General features: G+C 39.0%; 1 protein-coding gene across 1 annotated transcript; it reads right to left on the minus strand.

The window, feature by feature from the left end:
- Positions 1-802: 802 nt before the first annotated feature.
- CNIH1 (cornichon family AMPA receptor auxiliary protein 1) lies at positions 803-15698 on the minus strand. The gene is made up of 5 exons (XM_036266438.1): positions 15515-15698; positions 10451-10519; positions 6191-6303; positions 4711-4854; positions 803-1718 (listed from the first exon to the last, which is right to left on the minus strand). The coding sequence occupies exons 1-5, from the start codon at positions 15593-15595 to the stop codon at positions 1691-1693; spliced, it is 435 nt and encodes a 144-aa protein (XP_036122331.1). The 5' UTR covers positions 15596-15698; the 3' UTR covers positions 803-1690.
- Between the last annotated feature and the right edge of the window lie 3582 nt (positions 15699-19280).

The raw sequence follows: 19280 nt of genomic DNA on the forward strand, positions 1-19280 counted from the left end.
AAAAATCAAAGGAAAAATATCCTCTAGTGAGGATACAAAAGAAAAATCAGGAGTGGGTACTGATATAATTAGGTGGATCAGAAACTAAACAACTCCTCATATTCAGAGCATGAATCTCCAGTGCCTAGCACATGTTCAATAGTTTACTGCATGAACTGACCAACAGTCAGATCTTTCAAGGTGTTCTCCAGACTATAAAATACAAGGTCTTTAAGGCTCTCATTATGAAATGGTGTGCCTCTTCTCACTCTCCTGGTTCTACATCTCTTCAACATACCTCCATTACCCAATCCCAAAAAGGTAACAGCTACTTTCCCAAACATGAAGTTTATATGCAATTTCTATATTGGTTTTCATTGTTTAAGAAACTTCTGAACCACTTACACTATTTTCAACTGCCTTCACTTCCTCATCCCAAATGAAGCACAAAAATGCTTATGAAAACACGCAAGCTATAATTTACCTGCGTTACAAGCAGCAGCAAATATTAAGTCATTTTACCTTAAAACCTGCTGTTTCAAAAAGGCAAAACATTTTAGAACATTTTAAGTGCCACAATTTTTTAATTGGTAAGAAAAATGATGATGCTGTGCCAACAATGGTTATGAATCTTGACAAGTGACAACAGAGGGGGATGTGCTTAGCCACTTAAAAATCTTCCTTTTTAGATCCAGATGCAGTATTTAAAAATAAAAGTTATACTCTATTTAAAAAATGTTTTTGACAGTAATATGTCTTTATTATGGATTAAGCAAGTTTATGAAATCGCTATTATAATCTTTAAAACAATGCACTGAAAATAAGTCTTAATTTCAGAGTTTTATTGTATTGCACTAAAGGAACAGCAGGACGGTTATACAATGTTCTCTCTTACTTCACTTTGTAAATCTGGAGTACTTGCAAATTCTTAAAACTACCTTTACCGCCAGATTAGAACAGTAAGTATAATAACCAATTTCTTAATAAGTAATGCCTTACAAATTAAAACACATTTAAAATAGCTTTAAATGCATTCTTCATAAGTAATTCAGCATATGTTTTTATATCATATTCACTTATGCTTAAGAATTAAAGCAAGTATATTACTCTGATGGGAATATGGGAAATCTCTCATTCATGCAATATACAGGGATAATATTCAAGTTAAAGGGAAAATATCCCACTCTTCTTATTATCTTAATGTATCCATATATAATCCTCTACATGATAGATGAGGAAACCCATGAAGTTTCCCACAAATCAGATAAATATTTTCAGTTCATTAGAAGCACCCGATATCTACAGCTAATTGGTAATTAGATGGCATTTCAATAAAACCAAAATGAGCCCTACAAATTCCTATAAACAAAAGCTTCCAATGGACTAAGGACAGTCAATAATTAATGCAATCATTCAAGGGATTATGGCTGTTCCTTAAGGAGTGCAAGTTCAAACCTGTCCATACCAGAGGTAATCTTTATATTAATTTATACGTAATTCCATTTAAATTCTTTATCCAAGTATAACATATGAAAACAGTCTTTCCACAAGCAAAAAATGTGGAAACATTTAAAAAATAAGGAGTCTTTTTTTAATGTAACTGATCAGATTCCATAGGCTACTCTTGGAAACAGGATCTTGCTGGACAGAATCCCTTCATGTGGTGGCTTTTTGCATGCACTTAACTGGAACACTTCTTCCATGTGTTGTTCTAAGAGCTCACCAAAACATAGATCATGCTGAAAAGAAGAAAAAGGCTGTTAATTCAAACATTCCTCATTATAAACACTAAAAGCACCAGAAAGTTGAGTATGTTCTATACAGCAAACAAATGTGTGGTATCACACCATCATAGAAAACATAAAAGACCAACGACAGGTTCACAGCATGACTTTAATTTGCATTTATGGACTTTTGCCTAAGGTAGACTTGGCTTGATGCATGTGCTGTAGGTGTCCCTATTTCCTTTCCAATTTTAGCAAGTAGAACAGCACAGCTGAAAGCTTAATGGGAGATCTGAGTTTAGAGAAATCAAAAACAGCACACTACTTGGGAGATGGGACTATTAATAGGAAAGAGCATCTCCAAGGGCTCACTTCCTGCCAGGCCCTGTTAGGTCTTTACATACATGACCTCCTTGAATCCTACAAGCAGTCCTAGGAGGTACTATTATTATCCCCATTTTACAGACAGAAATGGTCATTTAAGAAACTTTCCCATTAGAGAAAGGCTCTCTGCAACAGAAGCAGGGTTAAAAAAGTAAAGAGGACAAACAAGCAAAATGAAAAGCCATATCCATTTGATTTAGGCTAAAGGACTGCCAGACAATTCTACAGAGTTATGTGGGTTAAAGCGTGCTTCAGAATCATGTATCTCTAAATGGAGAAACAAACCAAGGAGGTGAGCAAACTCTGTAACACAATTTAAAACAGAAATGAAGCCCTGACCGGTCTGGCTCAGCAGTTAGAGCATAGAGTCCTGGGTTCGGTTCCCACTAAGGGCACGTACCGCGGTTGAGGTTGTGCGAGTGGCAACCAGTCGATGTGTCTCTCTCACATCAATGTTTCTCTCTCTCCCTCCCATTGTATCTGAAGATAAATGCAAAAATGTCCTCAGGTGAGGATAAAAAAAATAAAAACAAAACAGAAACGAATGTCCTAGTGCCACCAACTCCTGGCGAACATTTTCCCACACTCTACATCTCCAATTTGATTATCCAATCATTTCTTTCAACAGTGTTTTAAGTGCCTACTATATGCCAACACTATTACAGACATTTGTTACAGAAACTTAAAAATGAAAACAAACTGGAATGACACATGGAACTTATCAGAACTGATTCACTACCTTTGTTTCATATATGAGTGACAGCTGTAGACACACTAAAGAATGCTCATTTTCACAATTATAATGTCTAAAAGAATAACAACAACTTTTTCCTAAATTCCAGTGCAGCCATTCATGCATCCTTTTCTACAAAGGAAATTTATATGATGTATAGAGAACTATGAATAGAAGTCTACCATATAATACATAGCAAGTTTTCAAGTAACAAACAGGAGAGGAAATAAAAGCCAATTATTATAAAAATTTCATCTCATATAGCTAATTTCCTTGATATTTTGAAAATCAGGTGGAAAGTGCTCTAGTTGAATATAAATCAATAAAAGATGAGAAAAGTACATATATATCACTTAAAGAAAAATTGTAATTCCACACATGACTATGTCCTTTTCTAGTTTTAATAAGTAGCCATTTTATTTCACTACAGTACACTCAGAGCAGTGTTTCTCAGGTAGGGCCAATTTTGCTCCACAGGAGATATTTTTGGTTATGACGACTGAGGAAGGGGTGCTACTGGCTAGTGGGCAGAGGATACAGATGCTGCTAAATATCCTATAATGCAGAGGACAGCTCGCCACAACCAAGATTTATCCAGCCAAGCCCTGGCCAAGTAGCTCATTTGGTTAGAGTGTCATCCTGATATGCCAAGGTTGTAGGTTTGATCCCCAGTCAGGGCAAATGCAAGAATCAACCAATGAATGCATAAATAACTGGAACAACAGATCAATGTTTCTCTCTCTTAAAAAAAAAAAAAAAAAAGCCCTGGCCAGTTTGGCTCAACGGTTAGAGCGTTAGCCCGCAGACCAATGAGTCACAAGTTCGATTCTGGTCGAGGGCACGGACCTCAGTTGCAGTTCGTCCCCGACCCTGGTCATACAGGAGGGTCGTACAGGAGACAACTGGTCAATGTGTCCATCTCTCATCGATGTTTCTCTCTCCCTCTCTCCCTCCCTCTCTACCTGAAGATAAAACTGAAAAATATCCTCAGGTGAGGATTAAAAATAAATAAATAAATAAATAAATATTATCCAGCCTTAAATGTCAACAGTGCTGAGTTCGAGAAACCCTGGCCTAGAGGAATGACATGAGTCCATCATGGTTGAAAGGAAGAAAAACTGATAATTGCACCATCCGTAAAATACAGCTATCCCTCGCCACTTCACGCTTCGACTTTCATGGCTTCACTCTATCGCGGTTTTTTCAAATACAGTCTAGTCTAGTCTAGTATTTGAAAAAACTGCGATAGAGTGAAGCTGCAAAAGTTGAAGCGTGAAGTGGCCAGGGATGACTGTATACTGTTTATGAAGAATGAGAGAGAAAAAAATTAAACCAATCTCAAGACTGATTTTTTTTGCAAAATCATCAAGCTATATCCTCCTATTGCTATCGCTTTACCATGGAGAATAAGGATTGTCCTTCAGTCACTGAATGACTATGAAGCAGCATCCCTGACCAAAATATCTGCTTCTGACAGCACACCAGTCGGCTGCCTTGACAAATACCAGCATATTCATATTCCATGTGTGTGGATTTACTGGTGTGCACTGTCTTTACTAGTTACCATAACTCAAGACACTAAGCTATTCTTCAAGTGGATTCTAAGGTGTTAAGATCATAATGCCTACAAACTTTTTAGGCAGCAAAGTGAAACATTTTCATTTCATTTATTTATTTATTTAAATATGTTTTTATTGATTTTTTTAAAGAGACAGGAAAGGCAAGAGATAGAAACATCAAGCAGCTGCCTCTGGCACACCCACCACTGGGGATCGAGTCCAAAACCCGCACATGTGCCCTGACTGGGAATCAAACTAGGACTTTGTCCGTGGGACGATGCTCAATCCACTGAACCACACTAGCTGTGCTCATTTTATTTTTTAAACTTACCCGTATAGGTAGTAAAAAAAGGCTAGAAGATAAAAAGCTAATTTGCACCATCCTTCTTTCTGACAATATGCTAGAATATCTGCATTCATGATGGTTGTAGGGTCATAGAGTCCTGGTCCACTCATCACTGGTCTACTCATATACCTGTAATAAACACAGTCTATTAGCACTCAGAAAGGAGGAAACCTTCAGGATGGAAAGGAGGGTTTCCCCTAATATTTGCTATAACAAGAGGTGATCCACATAGGAAGAATACTTCTAGTTAGAGTTGCAGTTCCTTCCTTATATCATCTTAACTTCAAAACTAAAGCCCCTAAATGAGCAGAACAGGACACCTAAACCTAGTCTTCTCTACATTTGATCAGAAATCCAAAAAGATAGGAATAATTATAAAAAGGAAATAAGAGGGTTTTTTTTAACTTTTTATTTTAACATAACTTTAGACTTACAGAAATGGTACAAGAACACTTCACCCAAACATTCCAAATGTTTACACTTACCACACTTGCTTTATCCTTTTCTTTCTCATTTTATCTCTAAATATCCATACTATTCTTACCGTTTTAGAGTCAGCTGCAGACTGATACCATTTTACTCCTTAACACTTCTTCAGTATATACTTCCCAAAATTGAGGGCAATGTGATTTTTACCTCTATTTAAAACAAAAAACTAATTCCATATAGATCAGATAGAACTTTTAAAAGTTATAAAACATGACTATCTTTTATAAATAACCAAACTTAAAGTCATAAAGTAAACACAGAGAAAGAAGTTAGATACACCCTGTACATATGGATTTATATGAAGTTCAAAGATGGGCAAAATTAATCTAGGTTTTTAAAGGTCAGTGGTTCTCCTTGGGAAGTACAGGGGTATCTGCCTGGGATGGGACTGGAAGTGTTGTATGTCTCTATCTGGGTGGCAGTTTCACAGGTGTCTAAATTAACTGAGCTGTATGCTTCAAGACTTTGCACGTTATTGTATGTAAGTTATACCACATAAAAAAAAACTTTAAAGGTAATAAAGTAAACTCTCTAAGAGGTATTAAATCAGTTTTTTGCTCAACCACTTGACTTTTTAAAAAAATACCAACTAATACCCTGGCCAGTTTGGCTCAGCGGTTAGAGCGTCAGCCCACAGACCAATGAGTCTTGGGACAATTCCGGTAAAGGGCACATACTTCAGTTGTGGTTCGACCCCAGCCCTGGTCAGGTCATGCAGGAGGCAACCAGTCGATGTGACTCTATCACATTGATGTTTCTCTCTGTCTCTCTCTCCCTCTCCCTCCCTCCCACTCTAGCTAGTGATAAATGGAAAAATATCCTCGGGTGAAGAATACAGGAAAAAAAAATAATAAAATAAAAATACCAACTAATTTTCCGTTTTTATTTGGGTGATTAGCATGTAACATAACCGTATTAACCACAGTATAATTAAAATTTAATTAGGAAAAGTATTAGAAGTACATCCAAATATTACCTCCAAATATGATATGCCAAGAGGGGCATATTGAGACCCAGTGTAAGCCACTCGGCTGCACAAAGAAACATGACACAGAAGAAAGCATGGATGAGGTACTCTGGAAGTACAAGCTGAAAGAAAAACACAAGCCAGTTATCAAAATGCCTGGACATTCAATCAATTGCTAATTTGGAAAGCAGGTGGCAACCAAGTTTCCATGATGAAAAATTACTGTTTTCTTAGAATCAAAGATGAAAGATGCTACTGAGTTTCATTCCCATATTTAACTTTCTATCAAAAGCAGGATTATAAGCAAAAGGATCAGAGGATATAGCTTGCACTAAAAAAATATGATAAAACCTAAAATTTAAAACTCAAATTCTTAAAGCAATAGGTTATATCATACAGTTACCACCCAGATTGTTCAGTTATTAGTTAATCAATAGGAATACTTTTTCTTTCCACCATTCAACAATGATAAAAATACAAAAATGAAATATCTGATCACATGCAACATGATATAAAAAAATCCACAAAAACAAAGCTCCCCTTTAGAAGTTTACACATTAGTGTTTTTAAGCCTTTAACAGAAACCCGGAATGCTACATATACAGTATTTAACAAACCACATCACATTACCACAAAGTAATTTTTCAATGGAAAGCCAACAGCCAATAATCTCAGCACAGTCAGGGAGGAAAGAAAGCTAGTAAGCACAAATACAATCGATGTGCTTTCTGCAACACAGGAGGGGAAAGACTGAGTTCTGACCCAGGCAATCGGAATTCCCGTTGAGCTTCCATTCTTACGCAGCCCTCCTGCTGCTTCAAGCCTGCTTTCCAATGCAATGCTACAGACAGGGCAGACCAGCAGAAGCTCAGAACAAGAACAAAATAAATGTTTTGATAGTAGGTAGTATTAAGTGAGGAAAAATTAATTCAAGCAAAAAGCTTTTTATAAAATGACCAGGAGTTAATGCTTTGTTTTAAATGATCTTTCTCATCCTAAAGATTTCAGCCTAATGACTTTGTAAATAAAAATACCAACACCTTTCACTGCAAGTTGCAGCCAAAGGACTTCCTACAAGTCTCAGCTGCAAAGCAGTTTCTCAAATATCTGTATCATTCCAAATTAAAACTATATGAATCCTCAACATTAGCAGATCTTTCCTGAGGGGAAACCACAGCTGTAGAAATAATATAGTTACTCTATATTCAAGCCCATTTTCTAATCCTCCCAAATTACTTTTTCCATTTTAAAAGTATAGAGGGAAGTTTTTAATGAATATTATTTTTTTTTAAATCCCAGTAAAATTAACTAATCCACACCACCAACTAGACATTTTCTACAAACTTAAGTATATAAATTTGTAAACAGCACGAACTTTTAAGTCAGCATTTATTTAACATCCAATTTAAACATCTATAGTCTCTAAACAAGAAAAGGTCCTAGGAAACCTTTAAAACTCAATGACCACAACCAGGACAAACGAAGAAAAAAAGACATTTTATTAGGAGTTCCACTGCAGCTACTGTTTATAATCCTAGTTTAAATTATAGGATTTTCTTTTAATAAAGAAAATTAAAATTGCCCTTCAAAAGCCAATTTATATCTAACAATACAAATTATCATCCAAGTTTTCACCCTACACTGACAAGCTGAGGTGTGAGGAGAGAATGACTTTGAAAGCATGATCCCTACTGATCTTAAACAATATACTTTAGTAACAGTGAAAATAATCTGCAACTCTACCAGTTCTAATATGAAAGAAATGCCATACGCCTCCTCCTCCAAAATAAAAAAGTCCAAAAACTTTTATTATGCACCTCTCATAAAACCCATCCTCTCTGATCATTCTTTAATGACAAAATTTTTCCCATCAGTGGCACAAAAGTTATTCTACTTAGGGACCAACATTTACATAAATACTAGTATCCAAAAAAAAATAACTCATTCAAACATGGCTGAAATGCTAATACTTAAACTTGTACATCATATTCTCTGGTTAAGGTTCACATTTTTAAAAATGATATTTGTCTTCCCCCATACTTTGGCAGAACTGTCAAAACAAATTTTTAATAGGGAAAACTGTTGGATGCACTGCCATTAAGTCAATTAACAGCTCCCTATCTGTAACACAACTTGTGCTTATATAAAAACTTCCTTGCAACCTACTGCAGCAGTAGGATGTCCCAAGTACATGTCTTTTCCAAGTGAGAATTTCTTTCCATTAAGAAAAGCCAGAAATCACAGGTTATATGTTAAAATGAGTCCCTCTTAAATATATAGTAAATTAGGAAAATACAAGAGCTTGAGCTTAAAAATCAGGCTGTCTGGGTTCAAATTCTGGTTATTCATTAGCTGTGTGACCTTGGGCTAAGTGCTTTAATCTCAGTTTACTCTCCTGTTCATGAAAATAACATAGACTATCATAAGAACTGGATGACAAAACCCAAGATGCTCAGCCAGAGCCTAGGACCCAGGAAAGCACTCCTCTGATTTCAGCTATCGTTATCCTCATCATCATTTGCTTTTCTGAAGTAGTGAAAAGCCAAGGAAGACAGAATATACTATCATTAAACAACTATCACAAGGAGAAAGTTCAGTTTCTAAATTTCTTAGTAACAATCAGTTTCAACAGTATGTTAAGATGCTTTCCAATGAGCGTTATCACTACTTTCCAATGAGAAGGCAGTCATCGCATATTTTGTTTCATTAAGATCAGAGTAACAGCTAGTAAGTTAATACTTTAACATGTATCTACTTATCATACTGTAACAGTTCTATAAAGCCAAACTAGAAATCTATTCCCTAATTCATATTTATCTAGGAAACAATAATAAAGTAGCAAACTAACTTTACAGACCAGCAACTTTCAACCTTTTTCATCTTGTGGCACATATAAATTAATTACTAAAATTCTGCAGCACACCAAAAAATATATATATATTTTTGTCAATCTGACAAAAAAAATAATAATAGGTATTTTGTTTATTCACACTGGCGGCTAATGTTGCGTTGGCTGTTGTCATTTTTATTTGACAATTTAGAGAAAAGAGGTCAGTGTCCCTGACTAAGTAGTCAGATATCGCATATTTTAAAAATTCTTGCTGTACACCAGTTGAACATCACTATCATACACCCTTTTCCAAATAAAATCCCTCTAGCAAGCCACTGAATTATGGTTTTACACAACTGAAGTCTCATCTTCATGAAGTAATTTTTAAAGATGAATTATTATTGTATACTGTTTCTTGAAGACATGGCCACTGCTTTCTTACAAACCACCTTTCAGTTTCTGACCAGCTAGGTAAATCACACCTACAGGCTCAAAGGGAATCTTCCTACATGAGGAAAGTACATGAAGTGAAAGACACAGAAGAACCCCAACCACAACGGAGCTACATTATAATAAACCCATCAGAAATCAAAACCTTCGGTAAGATAGGTCTGTTTTAGAAATTTACAGTGGATATATATTAGAAATAACGATGTATTTGTATACAAATTGTTATCACAAAATTCTGGCAGCCATTACTGCAAGATTCCAGAACCAAAGAACAGAGCTATGTACCTAAATAAGGCTCCAAATACACATCAGCTGAAACAGTGAATTAATTCCAGAGTAGACATAACTAAAGATAAAACTAGATAGGGTACTAAAGACTCCCTCACAGTAACTACAGGTGAATAATCTCACTGTCTATAAAAGTCATTTTATGTTAACCAACTGTCAAACACTGCACCAAATAATTTAATATAGAAGTGCCTATGGCTATAACATTTTTAAAAAATGCATAAGCATTTAACAGCTTTCCTACCTGACTGGGCCAGCAAGCATTTGCATAAAATATGAAATCATAAACCTCAACAGGCATATGAACGAGCACACTGAACAGAACATTTTACAAATACAAATGCCCTAACCCTCCCCATGAAATGAATGTAGCAGTAAAACATTAAACTAAAGAGCAGTACACACCTTTAATGCAATTTTGACTCTTTTAATCTTTTTGACCTTTTCAACTGTCTTTGGCCGACAATGTAAAAAGCAGATTGGAAGAATGTTAGTATGACAGCTGACAAGACCACCAGCAGATTAATAACAGTCAGAATAGTCAAGAAGGACAGGAAAAAGAATATTTTTTTAAAAGTTTGCCTGTTTCAAAAACTACAAATATACCATGCTACTGAGAATATTGGCCATTTTCAAATTATATCAAGTTAAAAACAAAAACAGTTTTAAAATCTAAAGAAAAATCCGGTATTATAACTTACAGGATTCAGGGTATTACACTGGTCTATAGGATTCTTGTAATCGGTCTTCAGCTCATCAAATGCTATAATCTAAAATAAAATTAAAACAGTTAGGAGCGCTCACTTTAATAAAAAGCAACAAATCTACCCCATCATCAAATAATAATTGAATAAATTTAATGAAACAAAAGCAAAAGTATACCAACATCACATGTATACCAATTTACAGTAAACTCGTTATGTGCTAATAAATAACTAGAATCAAACTTGATGAACTGAAAACACTTTTTTTTTTAATCCTCACCCGAGGACATCTTCCCAGTTTTTATTCAGATAGAGTGGGAGAGGGAGAGGGAGAGAGAAAAACATCAACGTGAAAGGGACACATCAAGTGGCTGCCACCTGCACGACCCAACCAGAGCCAGGGACAAACTGCAACCGAGGTACATGCCCTTAGGGGGAACCGAACCTGAGTCTCTCGGGACCGCAGGCCAACCCTCTAACCGCTGAGCCAAACCAGCCAGGGGGAAAACACTTTTATATTATCACTAAAATGATCTGATACTACTGTGATAAATACCTTCCATTTTTAATTGTTTTCTATGCCTCGTTCAAGTTATTTTGATTTGAAATGATTTTCGCCCCACCTACAACTACTTATCAAAACTCCTTTTTATCCTAAAAATCCTCTTCCTATGTCAACTCCTCCCTTGGACAGAAATAAGTGCCCATCTGTCTAATCTCCACATAGCACAAGGCTTTATAATGCTGCCAATACAGCATTTCTTGCACTGGAATAACGTATTTCCATAAAGGTTGTGTCTCCCACCGGACTGTGCCCCTTAGGGTGAGTAGTTTTTAATCATCTGTGTATGCCCCTCCCTCATCACAGTGTTCAGTGGGACATTAGAGATGGACTCGCATACTTCAGTTTGTTCCCATATGTGCCCGAACACACAACATTTCAAAGTCCTGCTTCAGTCTGGAAATGGAAGAAATGGTCTAGAATAGAGAAATAGTAGGGATTATTCAACTTCATAGCCAGGACCACCACATATAGGAGTGCAGTTTCTGCACAGGACAAAAGACCACCCACGTGGGGGCTCCTAGCCAGCCCATGCTTCTGCTGCCAAGCACCCTGGCATGGCCTCTGCTGCACCAGACCACACCCAGAGGCTGTGTCTGTTCAGGAGGGAGGATTCTTCTGCCCAAAGAGGCATCTTGTTCCAATTCACCTAAAGGCACCATACAGGCAAGAGCAAAGCCCTGTTTAAGGCCACGATAAAAGTGATCAATCTGACCTTCTTTCATTTCTTACGCATGCATATTCCTGAGTGTGGATCATTTCATCTCATCACTGAACTAAAGACTGAATAAGGGTAAGCCTAGGTAAAGTAAGGACAGTTTCTCACAGAGTGATAAGCAAAAGTTATAAATATAAGGGGAGAGAGATCACATCCACTTCAAATACATGGCAAAAATGCTTTTGTCCAGACACTAGAGAAATGTGGTTTTAATATGTAGGGTCACTAAACACAGAAATTCAAAGTCAACATGTATTTAAAAATCAAAATATGGGCATGCACCACTTTGTGGTGTTAAGTGTCAAAATAAGAAGTTAAAGTCACCAAGTTTAGGGGGAGATATTTTAGTTGCTGCCACTGGTCACCTGGGGGACAGAGAGCTTAATCTGCCCTTCCTCTGGTGGGTTACAAACAGTATTTTTATATGTGTGACAGTGTTACTCAATATTACCAGTAACCAATGGAGTCATATATGTCTAGATTTTAATATGCTAGTTTACTTTCCTATTCAGGTTCTTAGCATCATAAAAAGATTTTTGAAAAATTTCTAGAATGTCATAAAACTCACCAATCTGACAATAAAAATTCTAACTAAAATAGAAATAAAAGGAAAATAATTAAACATTAAAATGTAAACTCCACGAAAGCAAAGTTTTTCACTGCTATGCCCCTGGGCCTGAAATAATGCCTGGTACATGCTTAAGTGTTCAATCAATATTTATTGAATGTAAGGAGAAAAAAAAGAAAAGACAGCCCTATGCTAAGGGAAAAAAAAACAGTACAGGAGTCACCAAAAGGCATTTTCCTCTGCTAATGATCCCTAACATATATAAATGTTAAAAGTATAAATGTATAGCCCTGGTCAGTTTGGCTCAGCGGTTAGAGCGTCGGCCTGCGGTCTGGAGAGACCCGGGTTCGGTTCCCGCTAAGGGCACGTACTTCGGTTGCAGTTTGTCCCCGGCCCTGGTTGGTCGTGCGGGTGGCAGCCACTCGATGTGTCCCTTCACATCGATGTTTCTCTCTCTCTCTCCCTTTCTATCTGTACAAAAAACGGAAAAATATCCTTCTAATCCTGTATAATTAGAAGATACAAATTTCTGATTATTTATAGACATTAGTCAGTTACCTGACATTAGCTGTGACTATCCCCAATGCATTTTAGTAAAAGACAAGGACCATGATTACAAATACAATTACTTGCCTATAACAAGATCCAATTTAATAGCAGAGTACCAAACTTATGTTTTAAAAATGACCTTTGTTTTTCTTATTGATTTTAGAGAGAGAAAGTGAGAGGGAGAGAGAGATAGAAACATTGATGAGAGAGAATACAGACTGGCCGCCTCCTGCATGCCCCACACTGGGGACCGGGCCCACAACCAGGGCATGTGCCCCAACCGGGAATTGAACCGGAGACCTCTTGGTGCATGGGTCGAAGCTCAACTGCTGAGCCACACGGGCCAGACTAAAACTGCCCTTTTTTTTTTTTTATTGAACATTTTCTTCAGGTGATTTCAAGGGATCTTTTAATAGTATGATGCTCGAGGGTTTCTGTTTAAGTGCTATAAGCTAGTTTTCAAAACTCTTCTGAAAAGACACTTAAACTAGTAGTTTTCAAATCTTTTGTGACTGTGTACCTGGACAAAGATGTTTACAAAATTTTCCACAGAAATGCAAACACAATAAAAACAAATAAATCCCTAAAAATACCAAACTACCCAATTCAGGATACCTTCCACTCTGATGTACGTCTTTAGGGACAGGCTTCTGCATTTTTAGCTTTCAAACAAATCTGTGCTCCCAACTCTATTCTCCACAGAGAATCAATCACATGAATTAGGACTGAACTGACAGATGTTACCATCAGCATTAAAAAAATCCTCTAGGCAATGATTAATGTGAACAGGATTTTGTGTATTTATACTTGAAATTTCCAAATGAGTCTTCTGACAGTTACTTAAATTACCTAAGAAAATAAACAGAAGGTTCTGGAGTAGATAGGAAAATTGAAACTATTTACTTATTTAGAATTTTCAATTTGTTCCCAAAGGATGCATAATCCTCTGAACTACTAAGAAATCCCTAAAGATAAAGCTTTCCATTAATATGTGGAGTACAAACAATATTTTTAAGTTCTAAAACAGGACTTAAAGTTTATCTACTGCACCCTAACACAGAGTCATGTCAAAGCTAAAACTATACATTTTTAAAAACTGCAGTTCAGATTTTCATTAAGCCAAACACGACCTGGTTCAACATGTAAAAAAGGGCATCCACAGCTCCCTTCTAGGGATCCTCATCACTCAGAAAACAAAGAGCTCCCATCAGGCAGGAAGTGACTTTAATCCATATCTACAGGTGGAAGGGAACCACACATTTCAGTTTAGTTTCATCAGAGGCTTACTGAGACAGAGTCAGTCTGCATCCTAAATCGTCTTTATTTAGTGTTCTTCCACCAGAGCCTAAAATGCTCTTTTAAGTTATTGGTTCCTACTGACAAGTACTTTAAGGGAGTTCTTTAACAGCCAACATAAGCATTCTCCACTACACAGAGTTGGAGTTCTTAACAATTACAAACATAATCACACTCTTTAGCAAAAGGAAATGCATTTGTGATATCATTCTATCTTTAAGGTTTTTTCTGCACAAGAACAGCTGCCATTTAAATGATCCTGTCCGTTTATGGTCCATAAAGAAATCCTTGTTATGGACATAAAACCTGACTTAAAATTTACATGACAGTGAACATGCCCAATCATTCAAATTAAGACCAATATTCCAGAAGATACTAGACTATAAGGGCGGGGAGGAAGCAAATATAAGATAAATTTTTAATGAATGCTGATTTCCAGAAGGCTGCTTCTAACTTTGTGGTAGTGGAACAGGATTACTTAAAAGTCTCTTGCAGAAGAATGTCACAGGGAATGTATTTGGTTCCTTCCCGGTACCGGTAAAGATGTGCTTCTATTCTGCAGCATGTTGGTAAAAAGAAAAAAAAAACTTCCCTAGAGAAGCTTAAGTTTTCTGAGCATTTTCAAAATCAAATTAAAACTACCTTTACTAAATCAAGTTCCCCTCAATACAGAGGTGGCTAGAAAGGCTGTCTCTTGAGAAACTCTGGCGGTCAAAGTATGATTTAGGGGAAAAGTTCGGAGATGAGGTCACCAAACTAATCAATCTAGCCTGCATCAAAGTTCACAAGGAAACAATCCGAAAACGGTGCTTCTACCTGAAGAGCACCCAACAAGTGCTGTAGAGTTGGAAATGCATCTCAAGTAGGTTATAACTATCCCATTTGGGCCACACTCCTGTGGCAACCCGAAAAGAAAGTCAATCTGTATTAATAATTTGGAAAACTTCATTTCCGCTAAGTACACAGCATGCCTCTCTGAGCCCTAGACATCCTCCCCCGGGACGTGGGATGCTGGGGTGCGGAGCGGTGGGCCGGCCGGGAGTCGGCGCCTGCGAAGCGGGGTCCCGCAGGGCCGGTCAGGACCGCGGCCGCCCCACCCAGCCAGGAGGACAGCGGCGCGCGCGGCCTGCCCGGGACCCGGCGGGCGCATCCTCGAACCACCGCACGCTCCGTCTCCTCCAGGACCTGGGCCGGGGCCTGCGAGCGAGGGCGCAGACCCCCGACAGCGCGGCCTGCACCACCCCGCCCCGCCCCGCCCCACTGACGGCGCGCGGACCTCGGGGGTCCATTGCTACCCCGACCGCGGGCCCGGGCTAGAGGAGGCTGCGCCGCCACCTCGCTCCCCCTCCCCCGGCGTCGGCTACTCACGTGCCAGATGGCGAAGAAGATGAGTGCTGCGGTGAGCAGCAGCGCCAACATGTAGCAGAAGGCCGCGAACGTGAACGCCATGGCCGGGGAGGAGGAGCAGGGAGCAGGGAGCAGCGACCGTGCCAGCGGAGAAAGGCGGCGCAGGGCCCTCTGGGTAAAACCATTCACTTCCCCGGGCCACAGCCAAGACTGCCGCTGCCGCCGCCGTTGCGGCGCCCGCCCTCCCAGTGCGCCTGCGCAGTGGCCTAGGTGCGCCCGCGCCCTCTGATGGCAAGACTCTGCGTTGCATTTATATTGTCCGCACAGCTGATTGATTTTTTCTTTCTACCTCGTTAATTCTTTGAATACATATTTATTGAATGAGAGCCTAGTATGGTCCAGGTATTGTGCTCCTTTGAAATACAAAGATGAGTAAGGTAATATTTGCACTGAAAGAACTCTGTATAGTGCCGGCAACGAACACCTAAATAAATCATGACAGTATTATAACCTGGTTAACAGAAGTCTGCGGCAGGTTATAGAAGGTCACGCAGTCCGCCCCGGAGTGTTCAAGGCAGGATTCCTGTTTCTTAAACTGAAGCTTACAAGATGAGTAGAAGTTGTCCAAATAAAGAGAAGGGGAATCAGCAGCCCAAGAAGAGGATCCAAAGGCACAGAGGTAAACGAAAGAAAAAAACAAAAGCTTAATGTCTTAGGTGAAATCATCAGTTCTAAATTAGTGGAACATAGGTAGGGTAGGGCAAGACAGTGTTGAGAGTTAGAAAGGGCTTAGGGAGGGTTCACATCATAGAGGGTCACATCATGCACAATTAGAAAGACTTTTCCCATTGCAACCAAGTAGAACATCATATAGATAGTGAAATAGAGAGAGATGAACATCTAGATATAGGGACAAAGAAATACAGATATAACTGAAACAAAAATTTCACAAAACAATACTAAAGACCCATTTGTGCTTCCCATTCTGTTCTCTCTCCTTGCTGTTTGTTTTTGATACTGGTTATGACCCACGAAATTGATTCACTGCCTGCTAACTGACGCCTGCTGACAGAAGTGGAAATCACTGAAGGCTTCTAAGCAAAAGAGGGACATGTTTAGATGTTCATTAAAGAGTGCTCACACTAGCAAATTGTACAGCGAATGGTTTAGAAGCAGAGTCTGTCCAGTTCTGTCCAGCAGAACTTTCTGCAATGGTGGAAGTTTTCTTTACCTGCACTGTCCAACACAGTAGCCACTAGCACATGTGGCTATTGAGGATTTGCAATGTGGCTAGTATGACTGAGGAACTGAACTTTAAATTTTACTTTTTTGTTTTAATCCTCACTTGAGGATATTTTTCCATTTATCTTCAGATAGGGTGGGAGGGAGAGAGAGACAGAAAGAGAGAAAGATTGACATGAGAGGAACACATCAACTAGTTGCCTCCCGCAGGACCCCGACGGGCTGGGGACCAACCACGACCGAAGTACATGCCCTTGACTGGAATCAAACCCACAGCATTGGTCCACCGGCTGAAGCTCTAACCGCTGAGCCAAACCGGCCAGGGCTAAATTTTACTTATTTTAATTAATTAAAATTTAAATAAACATGTGGCTAGTGGCTACTGTCTTACACAGTGCCAGTCTATGCCACCAGGATTATGTGGCAAATTACAAAGGTACACTCTCCAGATAAACAGAAATCCACACCAGGACACAGAAATGCAGGCTACTTCAGCCCACTAACCTGGGCCTGCCACTGGTGTGCAGTATACAAATGCCCCACTGTGCACGACCCTGATTTAAGGAGTATGAGATTGGAAACAAGGAGCTCAAAGCAATGGTCCCGACAAAAGTGGTTGAGGCTCTGACTAAAGCAGTGGACGCTGGGAGAGAAAGGAGTGAACATATTTGGTAGTATTTGGGAGATAAGCTCAGTAGGATTTGCCTGATAGGACATCATGGTGAGAGAAAGACAGGTCAAGGAAGACTTATTCAGTATATAGAAGCGTAGCAAAATACTGCACTCGGCAATATTTGTCCAAGAGAACTCATGATCTAATGAAGGGCAGATGTCTCTCCTGGTCTTGGGGTAAACAGTTTTCAGGGAATTGTCCAAGTCAAATCATGAGATTCAGCCCTGTGTTTATAAATGCATCCCATCTACACTAGGTACTGAGGAGGGGCAGCTGTACAATGCTCCGCCAAGCCAGGACAGCATCCTCCTGCTGACCACACAGATTCTCACAGAATGTGAGACATACAAGGACACTCGGCAACAGAGGGCAAGGCCACAGGGGGGAAACACTAAAGAGAAAGCAGTCAGCAGAACCCAGCAATAAGTGGAATCCCAGAGTAAGTTAGAAATCAGTAATTATCAAAAGTTTAATATGTTCACTGCTTGGTTGCTATTTGTATCTGCTGTTCATGTCATCTTATACCAACCTCATTAGACTCTGAAACATCAAAAGAACCGTTGATGTTGGGAGTCTAACAACTCCACTGGCTTGGAAAACATGACAAAGAAAGAAGCAAATTTGTGCATATAAGCTACACGTCTTGGAGCATCTGAGGTGCTATTCAGCTGGCACTGAGCACCATTCCCAGTACCTCTACATGTGGTAATTAGGCTAGAAAATGTGTGCATGGGCATCTGTTTTATCATTTGTTAATCTTTGAATTTTACAGTCTTTTGTGCTTAATCTTTCAATTATACACTTAAAAAATTTTTATATGGTGTTATTAGAAACATATTGTAACTTTTTTAAGTAAAAATAAATATCATCTGAAAAGAATCCATTTCCCTCCAGTCCTGTTGGACTGGCTCCATTCTGTTTCTCAGAGGGGGCCACGGCCTAGAAGAACCGTAATGAGACTCCATCTCTCACCTTCAACATTACAAGGACTCTCACCTTTGGAAGCTGGGCATGTCCTGGCCAGGCCAGACCTGGGGCAGGTGCCAGTCCAGCCATGTACCTCATTGCAATGCCCTGGACTATGTGCAATGGTGTGGGCAGGCCTGAAGAAAACTAACAAGGGAAGATGTGGTACTCTGCAGCCTGCAAAGCCAGAAGCCATTACCACCCACAGGCCTAAAGGACTGTAAAGGGAACTGAATCTGAATTCATAAGTGAGAGTGGCTATGTGGCAGGAAGGGCCAAGATGGGCCATAGGTGAAGGGAAGTCAAATCAGTTTTGAATAAGCCAAAGCGTTGAAAATGAAAAAAAATTAACAAGTAAATGGCTAAGTGGTTCAACCACAGAACCATGGAACTAGACAAGGAGATGCTTTAATACCTTAATGACAGAGGATCAACAAACTTCTGCTTTTGATATGAAAACCAGAAAACTGTTCATACAGCTAGAGCTGGGAGCTGCCAAGTTCCAAGCCATATTTCAGTCTCAATGAGGCTCAATAATACAGAGATTTCTGGGTCAATCAATCCATTATCATGAGTAATATCACAATTAATCCAACAACTAAAGCCCGATTAACATAAATACCTAGAAACTTCAACAAGAAGTATGTGCTACTAATATGAAAATAAATTATACCACCTTACTGAGAAAAATAAAAGACCTAAAAAGAGATTCTTCTTGATTGAAGTTTTAAAAGATATTTTTCTGCCCTGGCTGGCTTGGCTCAGCAGTTGGGATGTCGGCCCTCAGACCTGAAGGTTGCAGGTTTGATTCCCCTGGATTGCAGTTTTGATCCCCAGCCCCTTGGGGCCAGGGTTGGAGGGGGCAATTTTTCTCTCTCTTGCATCGATGTTTCTGTCTGTGTCTTC

This window comes from Molossus molossus, unplaced genomic scaffold (assembly GCF_014108415.1).
Source record: "Molossus molossus isolate mMolMol1 unplaced genomic scaffold, mMolMol1.p scaffold_m16_p_1, whole genome shotgun sequence".
Classification (NCBI taxonomy): domain Eukaryota; kingdom Metazoa; phylum Chordata; class Mammalia; order Chiroptera; family Molossidae; genus Molossus; species Molossus molossus.

Coding starts and splice junctions, on each gene's coding strand:
- CNIH1 (XM_036266438.1), bottom strand. CDS start 15,595: ATGGCGTTCACGTTCGCGGCCTTCTGCTACATGTTGGCGCTGCTGCTC. Junction 6,304..10,450: donor AGTGTAATACCCTGAATCCT/GTAAGTTATAAT, acceptor TTTTTCTTTCAG/CTTGTACTTCCAGAGTACCT. Junction 4,855..6,190: donor TTGGCATATCATATTTGGAG/GTAATATTTGGA, acceptor TGTTTATTACAG/GTATATGAGTAGACCAGTGA.